Raw genomic sequence first — 13,672 nt, 5'->3', positions numbered from 1 at the left:
GCAATTTACAGAATGCCTTGAGATGACTTTGTTGTGAATTGGCGCTATATAAATAAAGATGAATTGAATAGCATAAAGTTAGGACTATAAAGATGTATAGAGACAACCCAACAATCCCTCCTTGAGCAAGCCCTAGGCAACAGTGGAGAGGAAAAACTCCCTTTAATGGAAAAAACCTCCAGCAGAAACAGGCTCAGGGTGGGCGGGCATCTGCCTTGACCATTTGGGGTGAGTGGAAAGTGAAGAGAGAAAAAAAGAGCAACAACAAAACATCGGGCAGGTTTGTAGGAACAGTAGCTGCACACAGCTTCAAAACCTGGGGACACCTGCATAATAGCAAAATAACTATAAGCTTTATTAAAGAGGAAGGTTTTAAGCCTAGACTTAAAATAGAGAGGGTGTCTGCTTCATGAAACTGTAGTGGGAGCTGATTCCACAGGAAAGGAGCTTGATAGCTAAAGGCTCTGACTCCTATTCTACCATTGGAAACCACAAGTAGGCCTGCATTCTGAGATTGAAGTGGTCTACTGGGATGATACGGTGCTATGAGGTGATAGATAATTAGATTGATTGACTGACTGACTGACTGACTGACACTGACCATTCAGAGCTTTATATGTAAGAAGCAGGGTTTTAAATTCTATTCTAAAATTTAATTGGAAGCCAATGGAGAGAAACTAGTGAAGGTGAAATATGATCTCTCTTGCTAACTCCTGTCAGCACTCTTGCTGCAGCATTTTGGATTAATTGCAGGCTATGTAGGGAGTTACTGGGGCATCCTGAAAGTAGGGAATTACAGTAGTCCAACCTAGAAGTAACAAATGCATGGACTAGTTTTTCGGCACCACTTTGAGACAGGATGCTTCTAATTTTCGCAATGTTCCGTAGGTGGAAGAAGGCTGTTCTAGAAATTTGTTTTATATGTGAGGTAAAGGACAGATCCTAGTAAAACTTGCAGTAGTACTGGAAGCCAGATTCATGCCATCTAGAGCACAGATCACTAACAGGCGGACCGCGGTCCGGGTCCGGACCCAGAAGCCATCCCATACGGACCCGTACCTACAGCCAAAAAAAGTTATGATTTAAAACCTTAGGAGCGCTTCTATTTTCACTGGTGCAGCTTTTGCAGTCTTTACGGTAGTGTTTTAGTGGATGAGGAAACACACAGACCAATTGCATGCAAGTCAACTCATCCCGCATGAGACCACTCAGCCAAGCAAGTATGTGCATTCCAGGCGGTAAACATTGCGACTCTACAGTGCAGACAGATAAGAGTTAGAGGCAGGTTACACATGAAAAGATGGTAGAAAGGAAAAGAAAGAAAGCGATACATGTAGAAAACGAAGGTGAGACAGAGAAAGGGAGAGATACAGGCAAGTGTGACGGAGAAACGAAGAGAAAAATAAGGAACAAATGCTGCTCTCCAAAAAAAAGAAAAGTGGTCAGCGAAAATATAGCATTTAATCCGGAATGGACAGACTCATTTCTGTTCATAACTCCTACTGGGAGCACTAAACCGGTGTGATTCATATGTTCAGAAACCGTGGCTCTTATTAAAAGTACCAATGTGAGACGCCATTATGAGACAAAACAAAGGTTATGAACAAACATACCCACTCAAATCTGAAGTGAGATCACAGAAAATAAGTAGTCTCAGAGCCAGGTATGACCAGTCCACCAGGATCCTGAGCCACACATTCACTGCCCAACAGCGTGCTCATGAATGTTCTCTCAGACTTGCTTGGATTTTGGCTCAACACAAAAAGCCATTTACTGATGGAGAAGTAGCTGAAACACTACTTGAGGGAAAACAAAAACAAGAGCTATTGTGATAAAATAAAGCAAATACCCATGTCAGCATCATCTGCCACAAAGAAAGGTGAAATATTAACTCAGGACGTGCTAACCCAGCTAGATGAAGCCATGTATAAGGCATCATGTGTAGGCTCAGCTGTGGATGGGTCCACTGACATGTGTGACAATGCTCAGATGTTAGTGTATGGCAGGTTTTTCAATACAGACCAGAAAGCATTCTGTGAAGACCTGTTAGGTGTCACTCCCCTTCAGACCAGTACAAGAGGAGAAGACATCTACCTGGCCATTAAGGAGATGTTAAAGAGAAGAATAGAGCTCAAACAGGTGGTTTCGATAAACACAGATGGAGCACTGCCATGATAGGAAGAGGGAAAGGAGCTGTAGCAAGACTGAAAGAGGACCCAAGCTCATAGCTTACCATTGCATCATTCATTAATCTGTTCTCTGTGCCTCCCTGTCAGATGAGCATGAATTTCTCAGGGCTTCCTACCAGCACCGCATGCTTAGGGAATTCCTCAGAGAAGTTGATGCCAATGCTGAAGATCTTTTGCTGCACAACAATGTGAGATGGCTCAGCAAAGGCAGGGTGTTAGCGCGCTTTTGGTCCATCAGGAGGGAAGTAGCATCTTTTTTGGCAGAGCCAAGAAGTTAAAGGGAACACAATTTTCTCTCTTTTTAAAAATGAGAGACAGATGAATAATGTGGCCTTTTTGGTTGATATCACTTCACATCTGAATGAACTGAATTTGAGGCTATAGGGCAAGGACAATTCAATTTGTGAACTGATGACAGCTGTCCGCTCCTTTCAGAGGAAAGTTGAGGTGTTCAAGGAAGACCTGCAGGGAGACTGTGCACATTTCCCAGCAGTGCAGGAACAGGTTCAGGGATAGAGAGATGTGTCTCCTGTTGTTGAATTTATTGATAAGCTGATTGTAAACTTCAGCATCTGTTTTGACAGCTTCGGCTTTGGACAGCAGCTCACCAGGTTTATTCAGAACCCCAGAATAAACCCCTGACACAAATCACAGATGTCAGGGGGTTCTCAAAGGAAGTCACACAGCACTTTAAGTTGGTAACTGCTGGGCCTCTCCAGATACAATTGGTTCATCTCCAAGCAGATGTGGCCCTGAAAGAGCAGTTTGTAAGGGCTCACCCATCTACTTTCTGGCTCTAAATGGTCCCTGAGAGAGCTTTTCCAGGTCTGAGGAAAATCGCCCTATACATCTTGACCATGTTTGGCTGCACATACAAGTGCAAGGCAGCTTTCTCCACATTGAACATAATCAAAACTAAATATCGTTCCAGGCTCACCAATGAGCACCTCCACATGTGTTTGAGAATGGCCCTGACTCTATTAAAGCCCAGGTTTAAAATCCTGGCAGGACAAGCTAGAGCTCAATTCTCTCACTGAGCAAAAAGTGGGGGAGTTGGATATAAGAAAGTGATACTCTAAAACTGTTCAATTGTTAAGATGTGTTGAGATTTATTATCTGTAACATTGGTTGAGACTGTTGAGTCAAGATGTGAAACAGAAAAGGGGAAATTCAAGCTTTTCTCCCTTTATTTTATTTTTCAGAAATAAGCACTTTATGTGAATGTGCACAGTTTTCCTGTTATATTTATTTTCTCTTATTTTGATATGCAGCACTACTTTTATTTACTTAGTGGGAGAACATTATACATATCTACAGTCATATATACTGTATGTGTTAAGTTCTAAGTTACATGACAATAAATATTGTCAAATAGTTTTTTTTAATTGTACTGAATTCATTTGATTTGACAGCCACGTATTGATTACATGCAGACGTTAAAACAACTACTAGGCTACTTAAATGTATATCACACTAAATAGTTAAGACATTATGACCTTCTGGACCTTTGCTTCAAGAAATTTTCTCTAACTAGACCTCTTTAAATTTTAGTTGAATACCGCTCATCTAGAGTAACGATATGGTTGGACATATTATTTCTGAGATTTTTAGGCCCAAATACTATGACTTCAGTTTGAGTTTAGAAGAGAAAAAAAAAAATTGTGGGACATTCAGGCCTTTATATCTTGCAGGCATGCTTGAAGCTTGATTAAATGATTTTTAAAATCTGGTTCAATAGAACGATATAGCTGGGTATCATTAGCATTAGAAATGAACATTTATGGAGTGTTTTCTAATACTGTTGTCTAAAGGAGACATAAAGTAAAAAGTATTGTTCCTAACACAGAGCCTTGTGGAACTCCATAGCTAACCTTTGTGCGCATGGGGGATTCATCATTAACATGAAAAAAGTGTAATAAGATACATAAGATTTAAACCACCCGATTGCAGTTCCTTTAATCCCAATTTCATATTCCAGTCTCCGTAATAAACTGAATAAAATGTTGTGATCAATGCTATTGAATGCAGCACTAAGATCTCTGATGACTTTTACCAGTGCTGTTTCTGTACCAGTAACATGTGGGAGTTAATTTAAGTTAATTTAAGTTTTCCTCCCCTTCCAGAGGGGAGGAAAAAAAACACACTTCCCAGACAAGTCTTTTTTCTATGTCACTTAGTCAGTTCCATTCAACTCCTCTTATCCATTACTCCCACAACTTTGCTCACATCATTTCCTGCTAAACTCTTCTCCCCTCTCTGCCTGGGCTTGTTCCAGAAAAAACATGTTGCTACTATTCTGGTAACAGCATCCAGATGAAGGGACAGAAATCTATGAGGGTTATTCACTTTAATCTATTAAGTGTATCTGTTCAAATACTTCTACATTACAGTACTTTGGGTCATTATCTTGCTGCATGATGAAGGATCCCACATCAGTTTGGTTGCATCTTTCTTTAAATTGGCAGACAAAATGTTTCTGTAGACTTCAAAGTTCATTTTGCTGCTGCCACCATGTTTTACATCAGTGAAGATTAATGAGCCCATCCCAGAAGAAGCTATGCAAGCCAAAGCCATGACATGACCTCCTTTGTGTTTTACAGATGAGGTTGGATGTTTGGAATCAGGAGCAGGTCCTTTCTTTCTCCAAACTGTAGCCTGTCCATACTCTGGCAAAGGTTAATCTTTGTCTCATCAGTCCAGTAAACTTTATGCCAGAATTTTTGAGGCTCATCTCTCTATGTTTTGGCAAATTCCAGCCTGGCCTACCTTTTCTTCCTGCTAATGAGTGGTTTGCATTTTCTGGTGTAGCCTCTGTATTTTTGTTTATGACACATTCTGCGAACAATAGATTGTGATACTTTCACTTCTTGCCTCTGGAGGTTTTTGCTGAGGTCACTAACACTTGTTTTAGGGTCCTTCTTTACAGCTCTCACAATGTTTCTTTCAACTGCTGTTTTCCTTGGTCTACCCATTCAACAGCTTTTACTTAATACACCAGTGGCTATGGCCAATGTTTGTACAATGGCTCCGATTGATTTTTCAACTTCTCTCAGCTTCACAATTGGTTGTTTTTTTACTCAGACAGCTCTCTGGTTTTCCTATTGGTTACAACTCTTAACTATAAATGCAGTCAAAACAGGCAAAACCCAAATCTGAAACTGAGCGTAGACATTCAGTGCCATTTATTGTTTCTATAATAAATGTCATAGGACACACCTAGGCACCTAAACAACACACCTGTCAGTCACATGTTCCAGTACTTTTGCTCACATGAAAATGGGTGGGTTCAAACAAGTGGTGCCATTTTTTAAGTTGCGCATCAGATCCAGATGTAAATACATGGAGCTGAAATGTTGATCTCGTGTCTGATATTCATCTTCTGATGTCAAACCCAAATGTTTTCACTCTACAACAAAGGTAAATGAATTGGTCTCACTGTTCCAATACTTTGAGGGGAGTGTGTACACACACACACACACACACACACACGTCTATTTAATTAGCCATCCTACAATACCTGATTGAAAATTATTAACATTTATTAGGGCAGTGTTAGGGCACAACACTAATATTCCTTTAAGGGCAGGATTCACTATTAGCTCCTGTACTTTGCTTGCAACAATAACTTTGTCATGGACATTCAGAAACCCTCACGTTGTTTAGTTCTTATTTTCTACTGTCTTTGCCAAAAAAGTTAATTAAGTAACAGACTACCGTTGGAAGAGGTAGACATGTCCATCTTGTCATTGTATGGCATTTCTCCCAAATTGATTTTCCACCATGCACACACACAAACAATGACGTGTTGTGCTTACATCCTAACAGTGTCACAATAATAGCCTCTGGAATACTGCTGCATTAGATGCCTTGTTTTCCCTCATCTCTTTGAGTTAGTCATTATTCATGACTTCAATGATTTGCAGTCTAATGATGGAATAATGGTTATAATCAGTTGTTTCTTCATGGGATCTTTGTGACACAGAACATAAAAAACCAGAAGCACTCAAGTGCTGTAAACTCCTGTCAGTCACTGAAATCAGATTTCCCCCACGTGGGGTAGGATGATGCAGAATAAGAACCACCAAAACTGTCCAATCAGAGTTACCCGTAAATCTATACGGCTTCCTATTTACTTCTGGACCATCTGTAAAAGATCAGCATGAACACAAATCGTGCAAGAAAAAGATTTAGATCTACATCAAATGCACAAAAAGATTGTGAAGTAAGCAGTACCATAAATATACAACTACAACTTGCAAGCAGGAAAAGTTAATTGTGAAAATCTAACACCATGACCTGCTACACATTATATTTATTGCAGCCTGCAAAACTACTGGTGGACCACTATCTATGCATCTGTTTCCATCTGTGTCTCTACAGAAGTGAGTCTTCCGGTTACAATAGGATGTGCAGGTTCTGTGGTTTTTGTCTTGTTTCCTCATTCTGTTGCTACTGTGTTCTTGCAGCAGTTTCTCTTTGCCTTACTACTCTGCTGAGGGTACGCACACAAAAACCAACAAGAGTAATGTCATACTGATATGGACCAATGTCATTATCTGCAAAGACTGATCAGAGAGGATAATTCATTGAAAAGGCTCTTAAATTTTCAGTTTCCTCTCAGATATACATGCTATGTCTGCTTGAGCAATTGAAGTCATATAAGCCAAATACTCAGCAAAATTCTATAAATTAATGTTCAGCACAATCTATGAAATTTCAAAATTCTGACTGTTTTATCACTTGTGTATATAGGTCTTTTCTTTCGGGGGGGACAAACAAAACAGCAACAGCATAGTATGGAGCTTATTCAATGCACTAATCACTTTTATATCCAATTTATGATTTCCAAATTAAGATGCATTGTAAATACATTTTGTACTTTAATTTGAATATTTCTGCAAAGTCACACTTGTACATTTTTGTGCACAAAGACATTCTCTCACACCTACAGATGTAGCCATTGAAAGTGTCGATCTCTGCCGCGTGAGTTCATCACTCTTACGGCGATTGCTATTCTCTTGACCCGTGGGATTATGTGGTCTGATTATATGGCTCAGCCTACAGTTGAAGGTTCAGCTCCCCGGTGCATGCGCAAATCATAGTCCCTACCACAACATACCGTACCAGTATTACTGTATTTCTACACCAACAAGGCCTGGAGTAGAAGATATATCCAGCATTATTTTATAAGCAAAAAGCTGTTCAGACATGAAGTCTTCTTTCAGTGTTTATATAATGTTACATTTATATTTCGGAACAGTTATTTAACCTCACGGACTTTGCTGTGTATAAACAGGAGGACAGACTCATTGTCTCCTCAGTCTCAAACAGGAGATGCTGGAACAAACACTTGAGGTGGGGGAAGGTTTCTACTCTCAGCGGATTCCAGTTAGCACGATGTCTCTTTCAAGCAGAAACTCAGTAAATCTGCTTCTTGTCGAAGCTAAACAGCGGGAACTTTATTAAATGAGCCCATTATTAAATATGTCCGATGCTGAGACTGAACAAGATTTTTAAACACATTAAATCCTTGTTCACATCCATCTCACCTGGAAAAGGGTGAGGCTGCATATCCATGACAAATGTGATTTTGCACAAATATTCAAGAAGTACAAAATATATTAACAATACATCAAAATTTGTAAATAAAATACAGATACAAATCATTATGCTCTGCTATGGAGGTAAATCAATGCACAAAAGGGACATGTTCCAGAATGATTTAAAAAAGGTTGGGAAAGGAAAAAAAAAAAAAAAAGTAAAATAATAATTAGACTGACACACTGTTTAAAGGTAGATCAAGATATGGGAGGTCATATAATTCCAGAAGAGGTCCCAGAAGAAGATTTTTCACCTTTATCACCTTTTAATTTGCTTAACAGAGATTGATAAGAAGCATTTTCTACCACTTTCAAATCTAAAGCTTTAGATGTATTATAATGTCTTAGTTTAATTTTGGAGGCTGTTATCATAGCCAAAACAACAACAGAAGAAATTATTTTTCAGATCTATTCAATTTTAAAGATTTATCTCCCAGTAAGCACAAGGTTCTGAGGATTTGTTGATCCAAACCAGTGACTCTGAATCTCCAAAAGGGTCTCACTAATGTGCATTCCCATATGCAGTGTAAGACTGTTCCAGTTTCATTTTTACACTTCCAGCATAGCTTATCCTGTGACAATTTCATCTTTAAAGCAGCTTTAAGGCCGACATTGTACCCGACAATAAATAAAGAAAAATTTTGACGGATAGTACACTTTTAAATTCCTTCGATTCTCAATGCAAAACATCTGTCAGTGTTTTAACATACGATAAAAGCAAAGCTAACAGTGGAAATATTTTTGCCCCCTAAAAATGATCTACAGTCATGGACTAAACCAGCATATGGAAAATCTGTTATTCATATTATCATTTTCTCCCCTTTAACTATAATTTAGAACTTTAACATGCTGAAATTTTCACAACGATATCCCGCCACTACTATAAGTCTAAACAGGCTGTCAGACTGAAACCTAACCCTAATGTGCAGCGCCACTGTTGCCTCAGTTTTCACATTTACTCAAGTTGTCAAAATGAACAACCTCCTCTCACCACAAGTATGTTCTGACCTACACCACATTAAAACACAATAAATCAAAGCTGAAACTTCAAATGTCTGTGGAAAAAAAAAAAAACTGTTGACATGACTAGTGCCAACCGTCACACATGAAACAAATACTGTCCACCACATGTGAGAGATGCACGCATGCATGAAGATAAAGAACGAGGTTTAATGGTGGAGACCAAGCCAAGCATTTACTGACTTGAACTGTAGCAATTGTAGAGGTTTGAGACAGGCCAATTTCCCCCAGGGGTCCACAGCATTTACAGGCAATGCTGAGTAGGAATGGGCACTTGGAGTTGAGCAGCGTTCATGAATACTGGGAATTCATCCAGTTCCACAGCGTTACGCAGCATTTTCGTCACAGGTTTACACTCAAGAGATTTCTACACTACCACAACATTTGTCATCCCTGTCTGCGAGAGAGGGGGAGGGAGTGTGGGAGGAACAGAGTAAGGAAGACACAGACATGCAGTACTTTCTGAAATAGTAGATAGATGAGCTTTGGCTTAAAGGGGAAAGCAAACTGTTTTTGCTGATTGTAGCTTCGTTTGACCTCCTGAAAACTCCTGTCAGGATCTCTGGGCAGAAGTGTTCCAGTCAGTTGACAGCTGTCATGATTTCAATGCTGTTGTAGCTTTTTCTCCAGTAGTATTCTCATTGAACTGTAGCAAGTTGTTCACAATAATCTCTGACTTTTTCAGCCATGGCCCTGAGCTCAACACTTCAAAGCCTCCTGATTTTCTTTGGGATTTATGGAATCTGTACTGGATATTTAAAGGGTGAGCAGAGTTGATTTTGTTTTTTTAGTGCAAACATACAAAAATACTAGTATACTAACATTTGTTTTTTGGTTTAGTTTTGTTTTTTTTTAAGTATTATTTTTCAAACGTTATTGCCAAGTCTAATTTCAATGTCCACCTTGTCTCAGAAGAACATTATCGCCCTCCTATGGCCATTATTGTATCTGCAGTCCTTAGTTTTTCTGTACAAAATCTCATACTGATGGTTTTCTTGAAAAAAAGCAGACTCATAGACTTACAAGTTATTCTACTTGAATAACAAAGTAGTGATAAGAAAGGCATCTAACTTTGCAAGAGGTTGGTGGCAACTAGAAAAGGCAATTTCCAAGGAAATTATTTGATTTGACAATAATTTGAAAGTGTGTTTCGCGTGTGTGTGTGTGTGTGTGTGTGTGTGTGTGTGTGTGTGTGTGTGTGTGTGTGTGTGTGTGTGTGTGTGTGTGTGTGTGTGTGTGTGTGTGTGTGTCTCCACTGTGTATGTTGAGGGAGAAAAACTGTGTGGACACAGCTGTGAGGCTGATCACATGATCTCATGCAGCTGTGTCCGTTACCATGACAATGACTGCTGCCCGCCTGCTGAGTCATGTGAGCCAAATGCAAAGGCAGGCTGGAAAAGTACTGAGACTATGCCTCGCAAAATGCTCAAAATATGAAAAATTATTAGTCCTATCGACAAAATTCAAAAACTGTGAGCGGCAAAAGGCTTCAATGAACACACTGATATACTTTATTTGAAGATAATCCATAAAATGAAGGCGTGGTGGCAATTTTAAAACAGCCCCCCGTTTGTGATTTGAGTAGAATTTCAGAACCTCTGTTATAATGGGCTCCAATGGGAGTTTCAGACGGCACTCTCTCTGGTTCTGGACACTTGGAGAAAGAACCGTCAGCCCTGTAACTATGAGAGTTACATTTACTGAAAGAAGACAAAAATACCTACATTCTGATGTATAGTTTGTTTATGTAAGATTAAAGTTGACTGAAGGAAAGAAGGTAAATAGTAAAAAAGTAAAAGTGGAAGCTGAAAAGTTAGAGTGTGAGTGATGTCACTCACATGTACAGCTGTGTTACAGCTCTCCCACTAATTAAACGCAGTGATCCTACAGCTCCAGATTTAAATGTGAATCAATGTACATGTTCAATTTATAGAAAGAATTGAGAGCATTTTCAGTGTTGGCACCATGCCAATGAGACCCCCATAATGCTGCCTGACGGGCAATAATGTACATTTTATTTTACTGATGTTATGTTTATAACGATCCAATTTAGGAAAACCCAAAACATATTAAGCTGCCACACCTAAAACATATATACCATACTATACATGCACATAATACATCATGTACTAGATTAAGGTTCAACAACTGTTTTTGCAGCCTCCATTTTCCCAAAGGTTTGTATGTATGATTGTAACTTTGGACAGTGTTAAATCTATGACATGCTGGTATAGTTCTGGAAATGAAGATACAACAAGAAGCAAATGTTTATGGAAGACTCAGATTTACAGTATTTTGATCATGTAGTAAAATGCTTTAGTAAAAATGCTAAATAAATCCTTGCCAACCAAACAGTTACTTCTTGTTGGGAAAAATCCCCAATTTGAGAACCACAGGTTTGCTCAGAGTTTATTAAGCATTAAGAATGACACATTCATTTTCAATCAATTGTGTGTGTCTCTGTGTGTGTGTGTGTGTGTGTGTGTGTGTGTTTGTTTGTGTTGCAGGGAACTGTTCTGACTACAAGCTCCAGTTTGAGAGAGTTTTCTCTGTTCCTGGGGATATAGCTATGCTGAATAGCGCACTTTTGTCTCCAGAAGTCTTCGACTTTAAAGCTGTCCCATACAACATTACGTGGTATGTCTCAAAGACGGGCCTAGAACTGAGCAACCAGACCGGACGAATCCTGATACACGGGGAGACTCTGTGGTTTCTAAATGTAACGCTGGACGATGAGGGGGAATATGAGTGCATAGTGAGGTATGGCAGCATCAGCAGACAGAATAATCACTAAAATGTGAAGAAATCAAGCCATTGTCCTGGTGTGTAGCATGTGCCTGTCTGCACTGTAGGAATAGCTGATCACTAGGGCTGTCATTTGTCATGTTTAATAAATGTGTTTTTATATCATTTTTAAAATAGATTTACAATGAAAACATACATGATTAAACTTTTCCTGTCCTGTTCAAAAAGCAACGCACTGCCTATAAATACAACAGAATAACTAGTCTGAAGTCTGGCTTGTTGTCCAGCAGAGGGTGTTCATTATACATACATGCTACATACATGCTATACTTTAGCAGCTGGTGCCTACTACTAACTGACTTCTAAGAGGCCAAGTCCCAGGTAAAGCAGAGCAAAGGTTATGTGCAATGTGTGGCAATATTAATAACTTCATGTTTATAAGTTGTGATGAAACTAAATAGCGTAAACAGCCTGATTGCAGGAAGAAGGTGGTATGTACTTTATACAAGTCTACTTTTTAAGGTAGATCATTCTGTTTAAAAAGAGGTATAGAATGAGGCAAAGTGTCTGTATTGATACAGTTTGATGCTTTCCACAGCTCCTTCTCATCTCTGCAGTCTCACACTCTCTGGGACACCAGGAGAGGTTATAACAGTCAATTGAAATGTTTAACATAAATCACATAAGTCTGACTAAAACTGAAACTATCACAGAAGTCGGAATGAATTACTGTTCATTGGGGTCGTGCAGCCCGGCTGTCTCTCTTCCTGCGCTGTTACTATTGAGACAGACAATAAAAAGAGGTCAGGAAGGATTTCCTATTGCCTTACATGTTACACTTTCTGAGTAACCTCGTTTCTCTTGAGTGTCAACATCAAACCGACTCTTCCACTAATCATGTGTCAGACAAGAACATTTGTAACTGTAGTAACAATAATACAATGAAACAAATCTGACTATACCTGTTGCCCCAACATGCCTTGATCTATTTTATTATAATATGAATATGCTATAAGGAAGTAAATATTTAAAATACTGAAGCAAAATGAGACCAAAAGGTTAAGAAAATGCAGAGATACAGATCATATATCTTCATTCAGCGTAGAATACAGAGATATAAATTTGTGTCAATATTGCCCAGCATCAGGAGGAAGACTGAGGCTCTGATGTTAGATATTTAGAGAACATGTGGTGTGTGGAACTTCATTTATCATGGGTACTGTAGTCCTTACATTCATATGACATTTTAAATACTCCTCTAACTAAACATAGTAATGTTCTTAATCTGAGAGGCTAGTTATTCACGTGCTTGTTGGTTAAAGAATATTCGCTATAAACAGAAGAAATTATTAAGATGTTTTCTCTGTTTTACAACAGAACTTCTTCTCAGTGCTACCAGCAAGCAACAATGTTGAAAGTGGATCTGCCAAGTCCTGGGAACTGTGGAAGCCCAAGGGAAAATCTTCAAAAACTTACAAGATGGGTCAATGACAATCTGAATTGCCCTCTGAAGGACTATATCACTAAACTGAAAAGCTATAACATCACTTACTCCCTCATGTGGTACAGGGTGAGTTAAGGGACAGTCTTGTAAGATATATACATAAAATATTCATAAGCCTCGTGTTCACTTTAAATAGACTCGGCCATATTTATACAGGCCAAGGCTGAAAAATTGGATGATGCAATCTTTCATGAACAACGGATGACAGACGATGTTAAGCCGGCATTATGATTTAGTTCCATTTCTTCACATAAAGTCTGACTATTGCTTTCCCCACCCCCATCTAGGGTTGTGACCCCATAATGAATAGCAGAGACGGCAAGTATATCTACAGGGACTTGACCAAACTGATGATAAAAATGGTAAAAGCTGAAGACAAGGGCTCCTACACCTGTACTCTACGTTTCACCCTCGGTGGCGTCATGGGATCTGTGTCAGAGACAATTGACGCAAGTCTTGCAGGTTAGAACGGGGATACAATATGTACGATGAGTGTGCAAGAAAACAGGCTGACAAGAGGTGGAAACGATTCTCATGACTTAACACTAATCATAAACAGAGTGGGAGGAGGTGCAAAAAGAGCTAATAATTCTTTGTTTTTTCCATATTCAGTG

General features: G+C 39.1%; 1 protein-coding gene across 1 annotated transcript in view; it reads left to right on the top strand.

Annotated features, from left to right (window-relative positions):
* The window catches only part of LOC137133452 (uncharacterized), a 74,599-nt gene that overhangs the window by 42,450 nt on the left and 18,477 nt on the right, over positions 1–13,672 (top strand). The window contains exons 2-5 of the mRNA XM_067517114.1: positions 9,495–9,572; positions 11,317–11,569; positions 12,932–13,124; positions 13,346–13,520. Of these exons, the coding sequence (XP_067373215.1) occupies positions 9,495–9,572; positions 11,317–11,569; positions 12,932–13,124; positions 13,346–13,520 (699 nt within the window). The remainder of the gene's footprint in view (positions 1–9,494; positions 9,573–11,316; positions 11,570–12,931; positions 13,125–13,345; positions 13,521–13,672) is intronic.

The sequence above is a fragment of the Channa argus genome, chromosome 9 (assembly GCF_033026475.1).
Source record: "Channa argus isolate prfri chromosome 9, Channa argus male v1.0, whole genome shotgun sequence".
NCBI lineage: Eukaryota > Metazoa > Chordata > Actinopteri > Anabantiformes > Channidae > Channa > Channa argus.
This window is presented reverse-complemented; position numbering and strand designations above follow the sequence as displayed.